General features: G+C 38.1%; 1 protein-coding gene across 1 annotated transcript in view; it reads right to left on the bottom strand.

Moving 5' to 3' along the window:
* The window catches only part of si:dkeyp-72e1.9 (syntaxin-binding protein 4), a 103,186-nt gene extending 86,734 nt beyond the window's left edge, over window positions 1-16,452 (bottom strand). Inside the window, exon 1 of the mRNA XM_053338081.1 lies at window positions 16,388-16,452. Coding sequence (XP_053194056.1) covers window positions 16,388-16,452 — 65 coding nt within the window. The remainder of the gene's footprint in view (window positions 1-16,387) is intronic.
* Between the last annotated feature and the right edge of the window lie 5,180 nt (window positions 16,453-21,632).

Raw genomic sequence — 21,632 nt, 5'->3', positions numbered from 1 at the left:
GCCAGCCATCAAACATTAGCGTCTGCAAGGGATTAGCACATTTTAAAATATTAAAGCTTTGAGAACTAAAAGAAGTAGTTTCCCTCCTGAAGATGTTTGGAAGAATCAAGAATCAACTCAATCAAACCAGCCCAACTCTCCCAGAACTTGTGTCATAATTCATCACTGACTAAACGGTAAGGTTCACATGGCTTTGATTGCTTGAGGTCCATTTGCTTTGCACAACAACAGCAAGATTAGGCCTTAATTGTGTGAGCAGGCAGCACAATTCCTGGTACAAACTTTTTGCAATAGCACATATTGGCTACTGCAACTCCTTACAGGTAGGCATCCCCATATGTACATCAAGCCTCTGCAGATGATCCAGATTTGGTGTCATGGTTGGACCAAAACAGAAAATGCCCCCCCCCCCCCCCCTCTCTACTGGCTCTCAGTACTGCCTGCATCAAATTCAAAGACCATGACCCTGGCTTACAAAACAGCAATTCAAACAGCTCCTGTTTCTTCTTTAAAGTACGCGTAAAGTAAGAATAAATATGTGTTCTGAGTTTGACATACCACAGAAAAGTGTGTTGTTAACCACCCTGCCAAATTTGAATGATTAAAAAAATCGCCAAATATATGAAATTAGGCTTCAAAGTTGGGTAAAAATCAGTCTCTTTCTCTGCTCCCAAAAGCTGTGGGAGTGCCCACCGAGTCTTCTGAAAGCCCGCCCCCTACCAAGTGTCACCTGTCAATCAAAATCACCACCTCTAGCGGAAACATGGATGCTACTCTTGAGAACTTTCTGCTGCTAACTCGGCGGCTAGCTCGGTGGCTAGCTTGGCAGCTAGCTTGGGGGCTAACTTGGCGGCTAACTCAGCTAACTGGCTAACTGTAGACTGTAGTAGTAGTAGTGTGTGCTGAATGTATTTCTACCTCTACAGCAGCAGGGGCGGGTTTATGATTTTCAGACCCGCCCACTAAATCCTGAACACAGAAATGTTGAAACACAGTTTGTGAAGCCTAGCTCCACAATTCAAATCTAAATGGTTGAAATGCTTTTTACACCTTTTTTAGAAATACATTTATGACCTATTTAATGTGTTTAGAAGAAAATATCTGAATTCACTTAAGACAATCTTTAAGGTGTTTCCTCTCGCTCATTACACTCTGAAAGGTGTCTGGTGTTACTACACCATCATCATAAGAAAAAGCTAAAGACCAATGCATTCTATTCACTATGCATTACATCTGTGCTCTGCCTGTTGGCATCTAAGTCCTATCAGACTTCAACCTATATGACACTCATGTTGGTCTCTTCCTTGTGTTGTATTAACTCTCAGATGTACGTCTCTTTGGATAAACTTGTCAGCTAAATGCAATTGTAACATTGTGACATTATAAGAATCAAAAGTTTATTCTATAAAATCAAAGGAACCACATCTTTTTTTGTTTGCTCTTTCTTATCGAGTGTGTGTATGTGTGTGTGTGTGTCTGCATATGTGAGTAATTGTGTCTCTCTATATTTCGGGGGTTTAGGGGTATGTATGAAATGTGTGCATGGGTGAGGATAATATCATTCATTTGATGACAGCTGAATGTGATTGTAAGTTAGTGGCTTAAACAATTGAAGCAGACTAAATTCTATGTAATTGAATTTGTGAAAGGTGCTGAAAGGTTATTTGTATTGTGTCCTTGCTCACCTCAATTAAAAAAAATCTAGAGTTTATTAATAAACAATTCTAAAATTAAAAGCAAGCTGGATGGATATGTGTTGAGAGGAGACAACATGCATTAGAGATTGTAGTTGCTCTGTTTAATTTCCTGTGAGTACCTTCACTTTTTTTTTTTTTACACCGCCATGTAATCGGATCAGAGGGAGGGTAAAGCAGGAGTGATGTGATGAACAGAGAAACCACGCTTGAAATCTGAAGACTTGAGATACACAATGTAACTACAATCAATCCCAAATACGCTGCTTCATTTTACACTGTTTGATATTATATAGGCTTTAGGGCTTTAGGGGAACTTTATTGATCCCACTAGAGAGAAATTCAAAATTGACACAACAGTATTCTTTAAGAGTGATTAGAAAAAATAAAATATTACATACAATAAAAACAATCTCCAAATACTATATACAATAAAGAATAAATGTACTATATACATGTGATCCAGAGCAATCTTTAATGTATCACAGCAGTTATTCACGTGGTAATATGTATGCTACAGTAGCCTCCAGAGGTTTAACGCTGTGCATTTACAACACAGTAAACCTGGCAGACACATATGTTAAAAATAAGCTCTGTATTGATGTTTGTTTCAATACACAATGAATATTCTGAATATTCTCATTTGACATGTTTTGCTGCCATTAGTCAGTGCAAACTGATTGTCAGTGTTTCTTATGTTACTGCATTTCCCACTAATGTTAGGTAGGGTTGGTATTAATACAATGAAGCTGGCTCTATCCAAACATTGTTCTACTTGACTCGAGTCTTTTTGTTAGGTTGCTGTTGTGGAAAAAGAGCTATGATTTGAGCTGTCATCCTGACAGAACACAGTCTCTGAAGAGTACAACACCTTAAATGGGACATGGCTTGTATGATACTGGATGTTGGCGCAACAGTACAGAAAACTGTGTAATGTTTACTGAGGATGGGCAACATTTACCAAAGGGACATTGTAAATCTTAATTTCATTTTGGTTCATTCAAACAAGACAGCAACAGTCACAGTTCTTCTGTTAAAGTTTTCTCTGCAAATTCACGCAGCTGGCCAATACAAACACAGATGCATTATATTAGAAATATTATGATATCCATCAGGCCTGATTTACTGCTGAGGTGTTAGATCATTGAAATATTGAGATCAAAATGTATTTTAAGTGGGTTGGTAGTATCTCAATTTGACACTACCTCATGATTTTACCAAAATACACACTTAACCTCTTAACACACGCCCCTATTTTATTATTTGTCTAAACGACATGCCCAAGTTGTGAGCAGCACAGATCCCACATAGTTTGAGACTCAGAGATGTGTCTGGTATCATTGGAAAGGAAACACTCTACTTATCTATCTATCTGACTGACTGACTAACTATCTGACTAACTGCCTATCTATCTATCTGTTTATTTTGCGATAAGTCATATGTCAAGTCGAAGAAGAACCAACCGTGTACCAAAATGCCGAGTGCGTAATGATATATGGTTCAACTCTTTTACGCACAGGGCGCACGCCGGTTACGCTTGGAGTTTGTTTATGGACAGCCAAACTTAATAGCTTAGTGTCATACACCGTTGGAAACCTCTGACTATTGGCTAAAAGGTTATCAACCTCATTTCACCGAATATTTCCATAGGCTGGAACAGCTGTCAATCAAAGCCACGTTGTCGTCGGTCACATGTCCTCATTGGCTTTGGATACATGTACTGCCTAATCCTAAACACCGATTGGCTTGTGTGTGGTGTCGTCAGAAGCAGAAGAGCCTCACGGTCGTAAAAATCTAGTCACGTGTACTCTGAGATGGACATGCAGGTCAGGGAATGACGTAAACGGACCGTATATGGTTTGTTATTTGTGTTATTACGTTACGTGTTGGACTAAATACATGTTGACATATTGAGGAAAGTATTTCAGTTTTATGGAAACGGATTTCATATTTCACAAGAATGGATACTTGGCGAGCTGTACAGAAAGTCCTGAGTCATAAGATGATCGTTGTGGATAAAGGGAAGACTTTGAAGGTATGTAGCATTATAGCTTTTCTTACTTAGCTGAGTGGCTAGCCGAGCTAATCGCTAATACTATTACGGCTGTGAGCAACCATATAAGTCGTGAGTGGTCTTGAATGAATCAGGAGAATCTAAGCTTTCTAACAATGTACGGCATGAATATATGTGTTTAAGGGTTGGTGTTTAAAACATTCAGAAGAACTTGTCACTACCTCCCAACCTCCGGTCCGTCCCATAGACGGAACAGCGTGCGTTAAGAGGTTAAAGGTGCAGTATGTAGAATTTGAAAGGTGCAGTATGGCATCTAATGGATCAGACTTGGCAGAAATGGAATATAATTTACTTAAGTATGTTTTAAATATGTGTATAATCTCCTCTTCCATGGACAGACTAACTAAACTCTGGCCTTTCTTGTTTCATTGCGACCATCCTTGGAAGAGAAGGTTGAGGGAGGAGGTATTTATGTGTTCAACCTCACTAAATATCTAAATAACTAAATATCAGTAAATCCTACACACTGCACTTTTCACATCAAGACCTAACTCTGAAATAAAAGAGTTACAAGTGACTGTATCATAAATTTGTAAATTATTCAAAAACCTGCCTTTTTTAAACGACTTCAAATACAAACAAAAACAAAAGAATTGACTTCTAAGCTGCCACATCCTATTGGCAACATGGACATTAAAATGCATGAGTGAAGGCCCTCTCAATGACTTAATTAGCCTTCAGTTGAATGAAAGGCATTGAGCTGGTGTCAGCTAATTACAGCTGTTAGGGCACACATCCTCTCACTTCTAATGAAGAAACAAGAACAGGTCAAGTGGCTGACACCTTTGACACTCCTAAATAGACACAACAGACCAGTCAGCTACACAAGAGAGGAAACATCAATAGGTTGAGGGGCAGAGAGAAAAAATCAGCAACAACAAAATTCCCCCTGGGGCTAAATCCAGTCAGCGTTTTACTTCAGGATCCACATTAAAGGTGGAGAGAAAATCAAATCCAATGAAGTCATTCCCAGCAGATCGATGGTCACCAGCGGAACGGGGGAACGAGAGAGGTCGATAAGGAGTGAATTGGAATCTCTTTACTGCTCATTGATTTTACCTGACAGGGAAGAATGGAGCTGATTCTCACAGTGTCTGTTAAGAGTCTGCAGAATTTAATGGACAGCTACACAAGGACATCTAACGCTGAGAGGCATCCAGAAACATTTCCATCCAACAGTCACAACAGATTTCAAACCAAATGTAAGGTTCATGATCCATATGACAGAGGAAGCCAAATAAATATCCATACTATAGATAATGAATACTGCTTGGATTATTATAGCATGGTGAAATAGTAGGGCTGGGCAATTATGGCAAAAATCAAAATCACGATTAATGGAACTTTTAACCTTGATTATGATTAATGAAGGATTATCTCCACCCTTGATGAACAATGATGTATTTTCACAGTTTCTTTAGTTTAGTATTTTCCACTGCTGCCCTCACACATGAGTATCTTTAGGGAGTGAAAATAAAGATGTTTTAAGGTGTGACTAAGCTGTGGTTAATGTCTAGTTTACTTGATTAGAACTATGTAAAGATCATGGTTTGGGTTCAAATGATCACTGGAGACAAGTTTTCAAATTCCTTAAAGATGTGCAACCTTTGCTGTCATGGCAACAGTGAACACCACCATTACTTGACATGAGCAAGATTAAGTCCATCAGAGTTTCTAAATGTCGGTTTCAATCATTTTTCGATTAGTTGCCCAGCCCTATGTAATAGAGTACATAAATGTAACATACATTTTGCAAAGAGCATCTTATGATGACAAACTGTAGATATGTTATACTTGTGGTGGGACTAATGGGTTAGTTCAATAAAATCACAGGCTTATTTTCACCATCTACATCTGCATTGCTGAATATTGTTGGAGATACAGTCGAGGTAAAGGAAATTAGTGATATTAGCAGCCTTGAATACAAATACAAATTAAAGAGTGAAATTAAAGAGTGACATGTACTCTGTATAATCCACAGACCTCACTGTCAATAGTTTTTATTGGAACTACTTTCTACTGACATTGAAGAAATCCTGTTGACAGTAAAATATGTGTATTATTCAAAGAAAGGTGTCTGTAAACCACTACACATTACACATTACACATTACATTACGGTTAAGGTTGGGGTTCATTTTTAATCACCAGCGTGTTTCATACCAACAGTCTTGTTATCCCTTTATCGGGCCTGTGACTGTATTTGATAACTTCCATAAACATCCAAAATATCCTCCCCATGCCTCTCTGTGAGGTTCTACAACCATGTGGAGTTTTATATATGGTAACTTCATTGACCTTGATTTGCAACATAAAAATAACATTATTAAGTATTTCAATAAGTGCCTTATAAAGAGTTATGACAAAAGACACAACACACACCAATGGTTGTTGTGATTCTGATCACTAAGTAGACTTAAAACTAGAAAAAATGTTCCAGACTCTAGCTCCATATTCATTTATGTAGATAACGTTTCAGTCCTCAGGCCTTCTTCAAGATCAACAATCATTTTAGGACACAGGCACAGGCAAATTAAAACTCTTAACAAACAGTGACAGGAATTACAGCCAATCAAAACACTTTAACAGATTTGATTCACTGAAGGCCTCCTGATTGTTTTTGGAACAATTTCAACAGTGTTTCTTTGCCAGTCAGGGGGAAAGAGGAAGTACACAACATTACAATTTCCACAGAGGTCTGGTGTTGTGCTTATTGATGATAATTGACCAGACAGTTAAAATGGGAACCGAATGTATAATAACTACACAGCGAACCTGAAACAGAAAAATGGCCACAAAAATTGCAACAAGTATTGATTGTGTAGCTCCTGTGTTGACTGAAAATGATGAAGGGCAAAAAGAAGAAAATAACTTCCAACCACACATCTAACATGAACACAGTGTCAAGCTGAAGGAGTGAAGTGAAATAAAATGGCAACAATCACTATGGTTGTAGTGGTTGGGTCAGAATTGAAGGAACCATGAATGAAGCCAAATACAAAACTAAAAGCTGGTGCAAAGATTTACATTTCAACATAATGACACAAAAGTAGCTTGTCAAGAGGCTTCCGGACAGATCTCTGAATGTCACTGAGTAACCCAGACTTGAACTCCACTAAGAATCTATGGAGAGACCTAAAGATAAGAGTTCATAATGATCCTAATCCAGTCTGACAGAGGATGAGTGGATCGGAATTAGACTGACTGCACTTTTGCAGGTGTGCACAGCTGGAAGAGGCACACCTAAGAAGACTGAGACTTGTAATCACTATAAGAATAAAAGAGTCTTATTATACTACACACTGAAGTTACATCTTTATACTTAAAGACAGTGTAAAGTGAATTCAGACATTTTCTTCTAAACACATTAAATAGGTCATAAATGTATTTCTAAAAAAGATGTAAAAAGCATTTCAACCATTTAGATTTGAATTGTGGAGCTAGGCTTCACAAACTGTGTTTCAACATTTCTGTGTTCAGGATTTAGTGGGGGGGGGGGGGTCTGATTAGCATAAACCCACCCCTGCTGCTGTAGAGGTATAAATACATTCAGCACACACTACTACTACTACAATCTAGTTAGCCAATTAGCTGAGTTAGCTGCCGAGCTAGCAGCTGAGATAGCCGCCGAGTTAGCCGCTGAGCTAGCCGCCGAGCTAATTGCTGAGTTAGCAGCACAAAGCTCTCAGACCATGTTTCTGGTAGAGGTGGTAACTTTGATTGACAGATGACATTTGGTAGGGGGCGGGGTTTCAGTGAACTCGGCGGGACCTCCCATAGCGTTTGGTAGCAGAGAAAGAGGCTGATTTTTACACAACTTTGAAGCATAATTTCATATATTTGGCGATTTTTTTAATCATTCAAATTTGGCAGGGTGGTTAACAACACACTTTTCTGTGGTATGTCAAACTCAGAACACTTATTTATTCTTACTTTACACGGACTTTAATGAGACATATTTTTGACTCATACAAAATCATTTTCAGACATTTCTAAACATACTGTCTCTTTGTTATTATAGGTTTATGTGTTTACTCATTGCATTAGAGCACATGTGTCAAACTCAACAAGAGAACTTAAAAGGTCTGATTGTCTTAAAATAACTAAGTCAAAAGCGTGCATTGACCATAAATTACATTTCCCACAATTCATGCCCATTACGGGTGTGACGAGATCTCGCGAGATGATATTTCTCGTCAAAGTGAATTTTGTCTCGCTAAGCTATAATTAAGGGGTGCACCCAAAAAAAAGAAAGACAATTGGTTTTCTATCGCTCATTTGCACGTCATGTCTTCTTTTTATAATGTCACGTGTGGATCATTAAGCTTGTTGCAGCTTCTACCTGCTGAGAAGATCTCAGTCAGAAGTATAAGATGAGGAGAGGAGAAGGTTAACCTCAGGTCTCTACACTGAGTCTGAAGTAGGAGGAGCGGAGGAATCTAGCGCAGCTATGGAAGCCTAATGATGCCAAAAGTAAAATGAGTCACACTAACAAATTATAACTCAATTTATATTTTGTTCTACTTGTGTATTTATGTGATACAGGATTTGTGCAATTTACTTTTATTACTGTGTTTTTTATTAGCAATATGATATCATTTGTGATAATTGGATTCTTTATTTAATTTATATTAGAAGTGTTTCTACTCTTTATAATTTACCTTTTAGTATTTGTGAGTGTATCTTATCTTGTATAACTTTTGTATTTATGGTTATTTCCATAAAGAAGTATGCCAAAGTTAGCCTTCCAAAAAACAATAAGTAATACATTCAGAGTTATTTAACATTAAGGAGTAGTTACATTTATTTTACATTACATTTAGTTACATTTATACTGTCTTACCGTTACATGTGGCCCTTTGAGGGCAACCATTATACTGATGTGGCCCTTGGTGAAAATGAGTTTGACACCCCTGCCTTAGAGGATCCTGTTCCCCATTCTTAAATCCCTTCATTGCCCTTCATGGCTACAGACTGTATAAACATATGACACAGTCATATGTGCATGACTATATTACTTATGCATGTTGTACAGGCCCATTTATGCTCAATATTAAATACACATTCGGATACAGACAGAGCCTTCTGTCCGTGCTCTGTGTTCATTTCGTCCGTATTTCTGCACGTTTCCATAAAGCTTACAGACCTTAGCTTACAACCAGAGCAGTACCACCGGAAACCATGGGGGGACAGTGTTGCTGTCACTACCCGATACGTAGCCCTAGTGAGACACGAAGAAGAAATAACAATGGCGGAACTTTTTGAGGAAAGGTTGTGCGAGTTGGTTAGAAACTTTAAATCGTTTTTGTCTTTTATGCAAGAGGTACATTATCAATATCTCCTCCACAGTAGCCATGTTTGTTTTTGAGTTTGTTGTTGTCATAAACTTTTGACTCTGCGCTGCCCCCTGGTGGATGTATTGGTTAACATCTATGCCAACTTAAAGGACACATGGAAGTATGTGAGCAGTGACGGTTACATTGTTTGAAAAGGACGGATACATTTTCGTACGTATGTTGAGCATAAATGGGCCTTAAGTGTACTGTCTGGTTGCCCTGTGTTGCATGTGTAGTCCAATTGGAAAATGAAATTTTAAAAATGGTCACAAAAAAAAATGCAGTTTTTGAAACTTGGACCAGAGATCAACAAACAAACAAATTCACTTTCAAAAGAGGAACTCTGATAACTTTTGATAAAGCATAAATCTGATCTTATTGGCTTATCAAACTTTGTTTTCATATAAAGCTGCAGAAAGATAAAACATATGCTTCATTAGGTTTGTTTTTAATGCTATTCTTCAATTTTACAAGAGGAAAGACTACAGGGATGATGTCTGACTGGTTGGTTTGACAAAGGCATGCCTGCTTAACTTCCCCACCTCTGATAAATAGCATTTCTAAGCTTCTCTATAGAGAGCATGCAGGACTGCCCCCTACCCTTTCACTAAGACAGTCCCAGAGGTTAGGTTATGCAATTGCAGCAGCAGAGAAAAAACAGCATGAGTGAGGTAAAAAATAAATGAATGAAAAAGCAGTTTTTGCACTCCTCTATACTGCCAGGCTGCATTCTTCTCCTACATTTCTGCAATAATGCCCTTGAACGAACAGGGAGGCATATCATAATAACATGTCCCAGATAGGACAGTGGCAGATGTTAAGGCCAGGTGACTTAATGAGAGCATGTTGTTTTCATCTGTCACAGCAGGACTAAAGTGATGCTTGTTGCCACCAGAGGCCTGAATTCCACAGGACAGGAGTCAAGTAAATAAGCTGTCACAGTGTATCCAGTCACACCTGAACCACTGTCACAGCTTTGGTTCAGATTTACTCAAGGACACCAAGTCAAATAAAAAAAAGCTGTTATCTGTGAGATTCTGACCAAGGTTAGTTTGGGAAAAGTTGACAAAATTATAGATCTTGAGAATAAAGAGGATTTTTTTTCCTATAACCCTCACATACTGTTCATATTCTCACCCATCACAGTATTTCCTCACATAATTAGTCTCTATACCAAACTTATGAAGCACATATCATTCATAAAGACCTCAACAATCACAAATAAACATGATTTATCCTTAATGAAGCTTTCAGAGAGCAGAGGGAGTTTAAAAAACTATATGGAAAACACTATATTATGGTCTAATGTTACAGAACAAAAATACTCCAATGAATTATCAAAAATTCTTCAAATTTTCGATGAATGTGTCAAATATATTTCTTTCTTTTTTATACAGGTATATATACTCTGCGTCACATTAGGGGAGGATGTCAAATTTCAGGCTCAAATCTGACTCTGAACAGTATCTAAAGGTTTTTAAAAATGTATTTGAAACTAAATTTATACGGAACCTCTCCAATTATAACAATATCATTATTATGAAGATAAAAGTGAAATACAAACTCTATGCTAAAACATTTTCACTCTGTTGTCAGTTAATCACTATACCAACTTTTCACTTTTTGGGCACTGTTTGAATAGCCAACACTTTATTTGCCTAAACTTCAAGGAGGCATCACAGCTCCTCTGTATGAATATGAATCTATGTGTGTAGTGTTTGTTGTAACAGGAGCAGCATGTTGTGATTTGAATCAGAGGCGCAGCTGTCATCATACAGCTCAGTGTTAATGATCTTATTACCACATCCATATGTGCCAACTTTTGATTTAAAGGGATTGAAATCAGTAAGAAATGTCCTGCCAGGAAGTTGGTCTGTAAACTGTAATGCAGAAAATTTGGGGTATAATGTTACTGTTAATCCAGCCAGAGATAAGAAGAGTCACTGATTCACATCTGCATGAAGAGCATCTGATCCCAAACCCATCCTCCAGTCTGACCTCCCTCACCTCCCTCCATTCTACTGTTCTTCCAGCTCCTCTGACTTCTCCAGCTAATTATCAAAACTTCTGACCAGCCTCTGTCACATCTGTATTTAGTTCTGTTCCAATGTGAGGGGGGATATTTCTCATCTGGCAGGCTGAGCCAGATTTCCTATGACTGTTGAGTCAAATCCTCCTGAAGCAAAAAACAATCATACTGTAGTCTCAGGCAGGAATATAACAAATGGCCAATAATAGCGTGATGTTTTTGTGTAGCCTGAGCATCTATAGAGCCAAAAGCTAAATGTGAAACACAAGTAGAAGAGACAGAGATAGAAAAAGAACAGTGTTTGCATTTAGCAGTGCGCTGTCTGTCTCACTGTCTCAGCATCCTGTTTGATCCATGCTGGCAGCAGCAGTGTGTGATTCATGGTACATACAGAATACAGGATACAGGATACAGGTCCCTGAGCTCTGCACACTGCTATGGTTCCCAATGTATATAATAATAACAGAGAAATAACTGCTTAAAATGATGCAGCAAAGATTTTTATACAGAGATCACTCACTTCATTGCCTGAGCAGTGCTTCCGTGTGTGTGTGTGTGTGTGTGTGTGTGTGTGTGTGTGTGTGTGTGTGTGTGTTGCAGGTGGATATTGTTCCACACAGCATTTTCCAACATCCAACATTTTTCTTGTGGACTTTATTATTCATCCCCAGACATGATTTGACAAACAGCTGTGCAGTCAGGCTACAAACAATGACCATCCATTACATTTTATGCTAGCTGGCTAGCTTAACCTTGCTCTAGGGACATTTCATTTCTGTACATGTGTAACTACGACAGCGTATTAGAGCCATATATGTAACAAAACTAAACAAAAATACTGACCTGGAGGAGGAAGGGTAATATTTTGAGACATTTCTGAGATTAAAGTCGTACATTTTCCAGAAAAAAACTTGGATATTCTCTGATATTATAAAGTCACAAATTAGCGAGGAAAAAAAACTCACAAAATGAAAAAAACTGTGAAAAAAGTGTTTTATTCTGCCAAGAGGTCACATTGTCACTTGTCATGCATTACGCCTGTCATGGAAGAACTGATCAAATATGTACTTTTCAGTTGGGTTTAGCAGTAAGTAGTCACTAAATATCTAATAATATTCCAAGCATCCGTACTTTGAAAAGACTTTGTATTTCTCATAAATTTGTGAGTTTTCTTCCTCGCAAATTTTTGACTTTATAATATCAGAAAATAGTCAGAAAAAGCCTCTGATTACGATATGTTAAGATATTGATGTTATTGTTTATTTACTTTGCTTTAATAATTATTTCTATTTAACCTTATTTGGTTTTATCTAACATTATCTATCTATAATGTTGAATGCAAATAGACAAGAAGATAAGAGGATATGAGAGAGAGACAGCAGGTTATAGATAGAAAAAAGACCAAAAGAGCACAGGAGACAGTCAGGAAAATGAGAGAGAGACACCAGACAAGTAGAGCAATGCTGAGGAAGAAAGATGACGAGAGAGAGAGAGAGAGAGAGAGAGAGAGAGAGAGAGAGAGAGAGAGAGAGAGAGAGAGAGAGAGAGAGAGAGAGAGAGAGAGAGAGAGAGAGAGAGAGAGAGAGAGAGAGAGATGTCAGTCAAACAGACGCCTTTCTACATGATCCAGCCAAGTGGAAAAATAAAGCACTAACAGAAGAGGAGAAGTTCTGCCTTCTCTAAAATAAGTAGGTCAAACATCATTTTAATTACACCAAAACAAATCTGGGTTAAAAGCAAATTCCACTACAATGTAAAGTTGGAGTAGAAATATCCTTGGCTTAAATATCAGTGTAGTAGAAGGCTTTTAGCAATGTTGGAATTTTTGTTTTTCCCCCTCCAAATTCTTGCTGGGTCTCAGCATTTCCTTCCGAGCTTTAACCTGATTCTCATGTATCACTCCTTTACAGATAATGTATGTTACTGTCTGCAGATATGGTTAGAAGCTATGTCATGCTTATCTTATGCTTCTTATCCAAGTTTTTGCTGGTAAATTAACATTTTTTCAGGGGGCCATTTCCTCAAACCCTGGCACACTCATTTTTTGGACCTCAGTATATCTACAATCCTGTGTATGACAATGGCTCCATGTATCACTGTGCAGGTGTTTCACAGTGCAGAAGGTCACTAAAGAATCCTAAATGAGGAAAAGTGGAATTGAAGGTAGAAAGAAGTAATTCTTTGCACTTGCAATTACTAAAGTATATCAAAATCAGTTTAAAATCAAACTATAAATCTGTAATCATGTAAGATGGTTTGGTAACCATGGCTACACATTTTCCAATCAGTACAAGAGTGCAGAAAAGGTGACAAGTGTTGAGCTTGTGTCGCACTCTTTATGGATTCTAACTGTTCCTCATTAAAAACACAGCCACTACATAATAACTATGTACACTGTGATGCTGTCCATCATTATTTATAACATATGAGTTCCAATAATCACTTCTTTCATCATGAGCTCTAAGTTACACCAGAGAAGATAATACGTCATGGAGCCTGTCAGTCACAGGAAGTGTGTGTATGCATGTATCACTGATGATCACCAGAACCTTGTCAGTCCATCCCTTCACACTTGCAGCTTTGTCTTTGTTTGTCAGTGTGAATATAAGGCAGAACAGAACTAAAAGGCAGCAATGGATGACCGGACCACACTACAAGTTTAAAAGTAACCTCACTGTCTGTCATGAATCATGAGAATATATATGTTACTGAATAATACCATCCTCAAATAAAATCTCAAACATCAGACCACAGACTGACACTTTCAATTATTGATCAGTCTGCAGGGGAAGCACCTAGTGGCTCATTGAGTACACATAGAGAACATTTGTCATAATTATCAAAAGAATGCAAAAAAGAAGGAAATGCAAACCATGATGTTTTCTGGGACTGTCCTGTGATTAAAGACTATATGAAAAGGATACATAATGCTCTATGAGTTCTTTTTAAGCATTATATAACTCTGGAAATTAAGATAATGTACTTTGGCTCTATACATGAAGAATTGCCAAAAAGAGAATACTGAATAAATGCTCTGCTGGTGGCAAATAAAAAGACTCGTACCAGGAAATGGTTGTCCTAAGAAAGCCCAAATCTAAGTGCATGGATGGAAATTACAGTGGACATTTATGAAATGGTGTAATACTGCTGTAGAAAGATCGCTCCCGACTGTTAACTGTTTTAGATTTTTACCTGTTTGTTTTTTTGTTTGATTTTTATGACTATTTCCTTAAAAAAAGAAGCTCTCTGACACTTTACATCTACATCACTGTGTATTATTTATCTCTGTAAAGGACTATTCAGAGACATACAACAGTCTTAAACTAATGAGAATTGTATACAATACCTGTATATATATTATATGGTGATGTATGGATGCAAAGTGTCAATAAAGTAATGATTACAAAAAGTCATTATATAAGCACTACCACAAGCAAACAACCACATGAGAACAAATCAACCACAGCTTACCATAGATTACTACTGGAGGACAAACCATGAACCATATTCAGTCAAGCTCAAACTCAACAAACTAGTTTCTCCTGCAAGAACTACTTCCTGTAAGTATTCTTGTAAAACAGCACACATTTTAAAATATGCAAAGTCACAAATTTAGGACTCACCACCTAAAAGTGAAAAAAGATCCATGTAAATTCACATGCATTCTCCTTTTTTTGACATTACTCAACTCTACCGGTGAGCGACACCTTATCGAATCCATTAAAAGTCAGGTTTCATTCCGACACTCGTCACAACTGATCTCTAAGCAACCCAGACAAACCGAACTCTCTCCTGACAGCAATATGAAGCAGCAGTCTCTCATCTCTCATGAACCACAGCAGACTATTCAACATCTCTCCAAAACCCTCTGATCCTGTCTCTGCCTGCATCACACCTACCTGCTCTTAATGGTGGGGTTCATCCTGAGAGGAAACAGTCCCAGGTCTACGTCTCGGCTGTCAGGATTAAACTCTAGGGCTCCTGAAACGTAAATCAGAAAGTAGTCCCAGAGCTCTGGTAACTTCTGGGAGGAGAGAATCATGAGGGAAACTTTAAAGGGGGGTGGTGTTGTTTGTGGAAGAGAGCCCGCTGGCAAAAGACAGGTGTCATCCAGAGAGGGGGGCACCCAGCAGTGTTACATCACCTCCCCCTAAGCTCGCCTTTAAGCGCTCCCAACTGACCCAACCCCAACAGTCCACTCAGCACCTACATTTAGCTGACTGACTCCTCCCCTTGGGACAAAACACAAGCACAACATGAACTCACTCTCTCCAAACTGCACTTTTTTTTTTACCATGGGATCATTAGCATGTCATTCTTATTTATTTTAAAAGTGTATTATTTTCTGTGGCAAGTGATGCTTTATACAGTATTAAATGTATTCTCAATGTGTTCCTTAACAGTGTGCCATGAAATAACACGTGGGATTTCAATAATGTGCAAAAATGTATAAATAAATAATTCATTGTCATTTCTTTGTGCTTAATTGTGTCAATGTAATGTTAAAATGCCACAGAATAAAAGGTTTCATCCTGCTGTGCTTTATAATACACTAACTATACTATGCCTCACTGTACATTAATGTTACTTATTCAATTGCTTAATCTGTAGGGTTTACATTGATTGGTTATGGACACAGGTGAAAATAACAGGTATTACAATCACAGCTGATTTAGACTATAACACAGTTCTGCTAAAAAATGATCCTTTTTCTTTTTCTTTTTTTTTTGTAATGAAAATGAAATTCAAAATTAGGCAAAAAAGAGTAAATAAATGCAGCATTTAGCACGTGTTAAATATCTCTTCAGAGTCAGAAAACCTCAGATGAATGTCAGGCCATCACCATCACTCACAACACGCACGTACACCACTTACATATTATCAATTAATAGAAAATGTGTATTTTAGAAACATGAACATTTTGCAGAACTAAACACACACACACACGCACACACACACACACATACACACACATACAACAGTAAGGATATTGAAAATCATCATTAAAGGACGTCTGGTAATTCTAAATAATGCGCACTTGTAAATGCTCCACCTGTTATGTATTTCACTGTTCTGCGCTTGATAGAGTGTTTAGCGTCTTATTTAAGCTATGTGTGAACCTATTGATTAAAGGTCTTCAGTCGTGTTTAAGGCAACATATCATTTCCAAACTTTGTAATCAAGTTTTGTATCTGTTTCCCCAGAGCAGAACCCCCGCGCGCTGGCTGCACCCACACGTGTTCACCTGTCACGTACCAGTAAATGAGAGACAGTCCGTCGAAACGCTCGAGCTCTCTCCCCCGCTGTTTCAGCAGAGACATATTATCCAAACGCAGTCCCGCTGTTCAGCTCCACACTGCTGCTGCTTCTGCTGCTGCTCAGGTTTCACAGTACAAACACAGTGCCAACGTCCCGTAAACGCATCACTTGTGCCCGCTCTTCTCTTCAGCTGGCCCTCGCGCTGCGCTCTGAGCCGCGTGCCTCCGCTGACTGCGTGGATGTGTCAGCACTCATTCAAATCAATGAGACGGACGCTGGGCGCGCGCGCGCTCCAGCATGGTCGCTCTGCCGGCCCGATTCTAATCTGACCGACACGTGGACTTTTTTCCTGCTGACTGACCTTAACCCATCTGTTTGACAAAATTTCACAGTCTCTCCAGCAGCATCATACTTCTGACAAAACACACGGGCGCACGCACACACACACACACACACACACACACACACACACACACTGTTGCGCAGTTGACTCCTGGCTCAGTGAGGCTGTATTCAGGTCCAATTAAGAAAATCTGCGGTAACCCATCCCATACTCTAACATTCGTTACTTTATCCCTCCACCTTGTCTTCTCTACTTGTTGTTATGTAATAACAATGGTGTCATAATTCCATCATCATACTCTCTTCATTTTATAAACAAGTGCTGCGAGTGTTTTCTTTTATTAGAGGTTTAGTAATACTATTTTATTGATTGATACATGTTCTAATCATAATGACCAACAATACAACTACAGCCTATATGCTTTATTCAGGAACTTTCAGTTGTTTTGGATGATATATTGTCCACTTTTTCAAGGTTTTAAGGAAAATAACAATCAGTCTCTGTAGTTGGATGCATCTGAAAATTGTTTTTATAGCATACTAAGAGCAAAAGTTAGGCACTCAACTTTTTCAGCAAGATATTTGTATATATTCTTCTGTCTTTTTTATATAAATATGTAACCAGAATTTATGAAGTCTTTTTTAAACATATTGTAAAACAAAACAGGGATGTGGGCAGGTGGGTTACAATATTTCCCATAGTGTGGTGTTGAGATTTTTAAATATACTGTCATGTGTGCATATACATACCACGTGCATACACACAGCTTTATATTCAGCCTATACATAAACTTACATACACCTTCTTCTGTCTTATTATACTGGTCCAATTTTATTCAATTCAGTTTCATTTATATAGCACCAAATTACAATAGAGGTTATCTCTAGCCACGTTTTACATAGAGCAGGTGAAGACTTTACTGTTTATTTTACAGAAACCCAACATTCCCCCATGAGCAGCACTTGGTGACAGTGGCAAGAAAAAACTCCTCTTTAACTTTGTAAGTGAGGAGAAGAATTCTGAATTCTATTCTGGATTTTAAAGGGAGCCAGTGTAGTGAAGCTAAAAATATGATCTCTTTTCCAAGTTTTTGTCAGTATACATGCAGCAGCTACATTCTGGACCAACTGGAGAGTCTTTAGAGACTTGTTAGGGCAGACTGATAATAAGGATTAAGGAATGTAATAATCCAGGATAGAAGTAACAAATAGGTGGACTAGTTATTCAGCATCATTTTGAGACAGGGTGCGTCTGATTTCCTCCAGTCCTTGAAATTTGTTTTATGTGGTAATTAAAGGACATGCTGATCAATGATAAGAGATTCCTTATAGGGGTGCTAGAGGCCAGGGTAATGCTATCCAGCCATCCACTAGTTATATAATTCGCTAATGTGTGTTTGGGACCAGACACAATAACTTCATATAACTGGTTTCATATGGCTTCCTTGATAAATATAATAGAGTAGCATCTGCATAACTAGGAATATTTATGGAGTATTTCTGAATAATATTACCTAAAAGAAGCATACAGTTAGGTCCACATATATTTGGACACTGATACAAGTTTACCTGTTTACTAAAAACATATTCAATTTACAGTAATATAATGAATATGGACTTAAAGTGCACACTCTTAGCTTTATTTGAGGGTATTCACATCCAAATTGGAGGAGGAGTTTAGGAATTACAGCTCTTTAATATGTAGCTCCCTCTTTTTACAGGATCCAAGAGTAATTGGAGAATTGACTCACAGGCTTCATGGACAGGTGTGGGCAATTCTTCCATGATTTCGTCATCAAATTAAGGTGAAATGTCTGGAGTGGATTCCAGGTGTAGTGTTTGCATTTGGAAGCTGTTGCTGTGAACCCACAACACAAAGTAGCTCTCAATGCAGGTGAAACAGGTCATTCTTAGGCCACAAAAACAGGAAAAAAAATCCATCAGGGAGATCGCAAGAACATTAGAATTGTCCAAATCAACAGTTTGGTACATTCTGAGAAAAAAAAGAACACACTAGTGATCTTGGCAAAACGAAAAGGTCTGGATGTCCATGGAAGTCAGCAGCAGTGGATGATTACAGGATCATTTTCATGGTAAAGAAAACCTTAACATCCAATCAAGTGAAGAACACTCTCCATGATGTAGGCATTTCATTATCCAAGTCTACCATAAAGAGAAGACTTTGTGAGAGCAAATACAGAGGGTTCACCTCAGGGTGCAAACCGCTCAGAAGACTCCAGAATAGAAAGGCCTGATTAGACTTTGACAACAGCATTGTTTGGACAGATGAAATTAAGATCAACCTGTAGAATGATGGGGTAAAAGGTATGGAGAGGGATTGAAACAGCTCATGATCAAAAGCATACTACATCATCTGTGGAGGCAGAGTAATGACTTGGGTATGCACGGCTTTCAGTGGCACTGTATGGGTCCCTTGTGTTTGTAAAGGCAGGAAAGGCCTGGCAAAGCATTGCAAAGAAGAGAACCCAGAATTTGGTGATGTCCATACGTCACTGTCCAAATATATCCGGACCTAACTGTACACAAGATGAATAGTATTGGTCCAAGAACTGAACTGGAACTTCATGTCTGACGTTTGTGCATGGATCACATTATTAACATGTACAAACTGAAATCAATCAGATAAATAGTACTTAAACCACTTTAATGCAGTTACTTTAATGCCAATTAAATGTTCTAGTCTCTGTAATAGGATGTGATGGTGAATGGTGTCAAATACAGCATCAAGATCTAACTGGACAAGTACAGTGAGAAGTCCTTTGTCCAATGCAATTAGGAGGTCATTTGTAACTTTCATCAGGGCTATGATGGGCTCTAAAATAAACCAACTCACACAACTGATTGACCACTGCTTCCTCAAGGACGTTAGAGATAAATGGAAGGTCTATAATTGGCTAAAACACCTGAATCAAGAGGTTTAATTACAACTACTTTAAAGGACTGCGGCACATGGTCTGTTAGTAAAGACAGAGTGGTCATGTTTAGTTAAGAACTACTAGACCTCCTAAGCAGCCTAGTTGGGATGGGTCTTTACAGCTGTTTCTATGTCAGGGGATAAGTATAGGAAAACATGGATTGAAAGTTTATTGACTTGTTGTCAGCCCTGCCAAAGTGCTGGAAATAAACCTATGGCTGTTTTTTATTTCGTCTTATATGTTTTAAGACTATCTTGCCAGACTACGCAAGATTCTTCCAGTTTGGTAGAATGCCATATTCTTTCGATTTGCGCAATATTTGCTTTAATTTATGGGTTTGAGAGTTATACCATGGAGCTACCCCCTTTTGTTTGTCTTCTTTTTTTAAAGGGGTAATGGAGTTGAGTGTCAATCACAGTGAGCCTGCAGCATGGCATTGCATTAATTGCTGATGGAGTCACTTTCTGAAATTGAAATATAGTACAATCAAACAGACATCTAGTGAAAACATTTTTGTCAGATGGCGTGTAGTCCAGTAATATGCCTCCTGGTCTTAACTCTGTATTGTTATGGTTTTACTGGAAATATTTGTTAGGATAGGGTTTGGTTATTGCTTCATAAGTTTTTCCATCCAAACAATCATTATTTACAGAAGCTGAACAACTGTGGACCAAGTTGTCAGGATCTATTGCCTCTGTCTACATTACTTTGAAAAACAGAATTGTTTGGAATTTAATTTAATTGAATTTTAGAGGAATGCAATTCTTGCTCTCAGTTTTAGTAAATATATTTGTTATATTGAGCAAATCATAGATTGAATATTATCCATGTCAAACATTACATTTCACACACAGCTTAAAGTACCAGCAAAAAGCTCTTACAATATTTGTGAGCTTTACCAAGTATTTATTTGATTGTGTTTATTTTATTATCATTATAATTATTATTATTATTTTGTTGTATCATACTGGCCCTCCTCGCATGTTTACTTTAGCTGTATTTAATGTTTCTTACTTGCTGTATCTGGATCAGTATTTACTGAAGGGGGAAAACGCTGACTGTCACAGCCTTAATTGGTTTGTGTTCATTTGTTAAGGTATATGCTCCACTTAAGCACAATCTAGTTATTGTGTTTACATGGTCCATGTTCCTAAACAGCCCATCACCACCTTTTAATCAAATTACCACCAACCCATTGACACCATACTTCTGGGACTCCAGGTCAAATGGAACTAATCTGCTGTTCAGACTAAAGTGTACAGTGAACTTGAAAAGTACTTGAAGGTAGGGTAGCGCGGTACATAATGCATAGACAGTAGCAGGAGTTAATCCCCCCCCCCCTCTGCCCCCCTTACTGGTTTCCTGACAAGTTAATCCAGCCATGAGTGTCCCATGGCCTCAAAGTCCCTTGTAGACAGTAGAGAGGAATGCTGTACTCATATTTACTTCTCTGAAGATAATACAGCTTCAAAACAACACTCCTGTCAAGTTTAAATGCATCATTTAGTCATTTAAAGCATAAATAAATAGCTGCTATCAAATATCATCTGTGTGAACATTGAGCAAGCTGTTGTTAGACTAGAGTCTTTTGGTAGACACCAGAGCTTAACCAGTCCATACGGGGATGGAAGGATTTTTTATTTTTTTTGGATGCATCTCATCCTCTCAGCTGTCCTCACCATTTTCTAAAGTAAAATTAGACTATTTGCTCTGCAGAAAAATTGTATTATATGGTAAAATATATGAGATTATTAATAGTGAAGCATCAGTGTTAGAGCAGCCTGCAACTGTTGTAGCTGCTGGAGGTGGAGCTAGTTTACACTACCATACAATTAACTCATTATGTCCACTTGTTCCAAAGATGTACAGTAGGAGGAAATGAGATGATTAATGAGAGGATAGGAATGGAGAAGAAACTAAGTTAAGCTATTTGTATTCAGTTTTTGGACTTTTCTATCATCTTC

The sequence above is a fragment of the Scomber japonicus genome, chromosome 18 (assembly GCF_027409825.1).
Source record: "Scomber japonicus isolate fScoJap1 chromosome 18, fScoJap1.pri, whole genome shotgun sequence".
Lineage (NCBI taxonomy): Eukaryota > Metazoa > Chordata > Actinopteri > Scombriformes > Scombridae > Scomber > Scomber japonicus.
The sequence above is the reverse complement of the archived record's forward strand: the minus strand, read 5'-3'. Positions and strand labels throughout refer to the sequence as shown.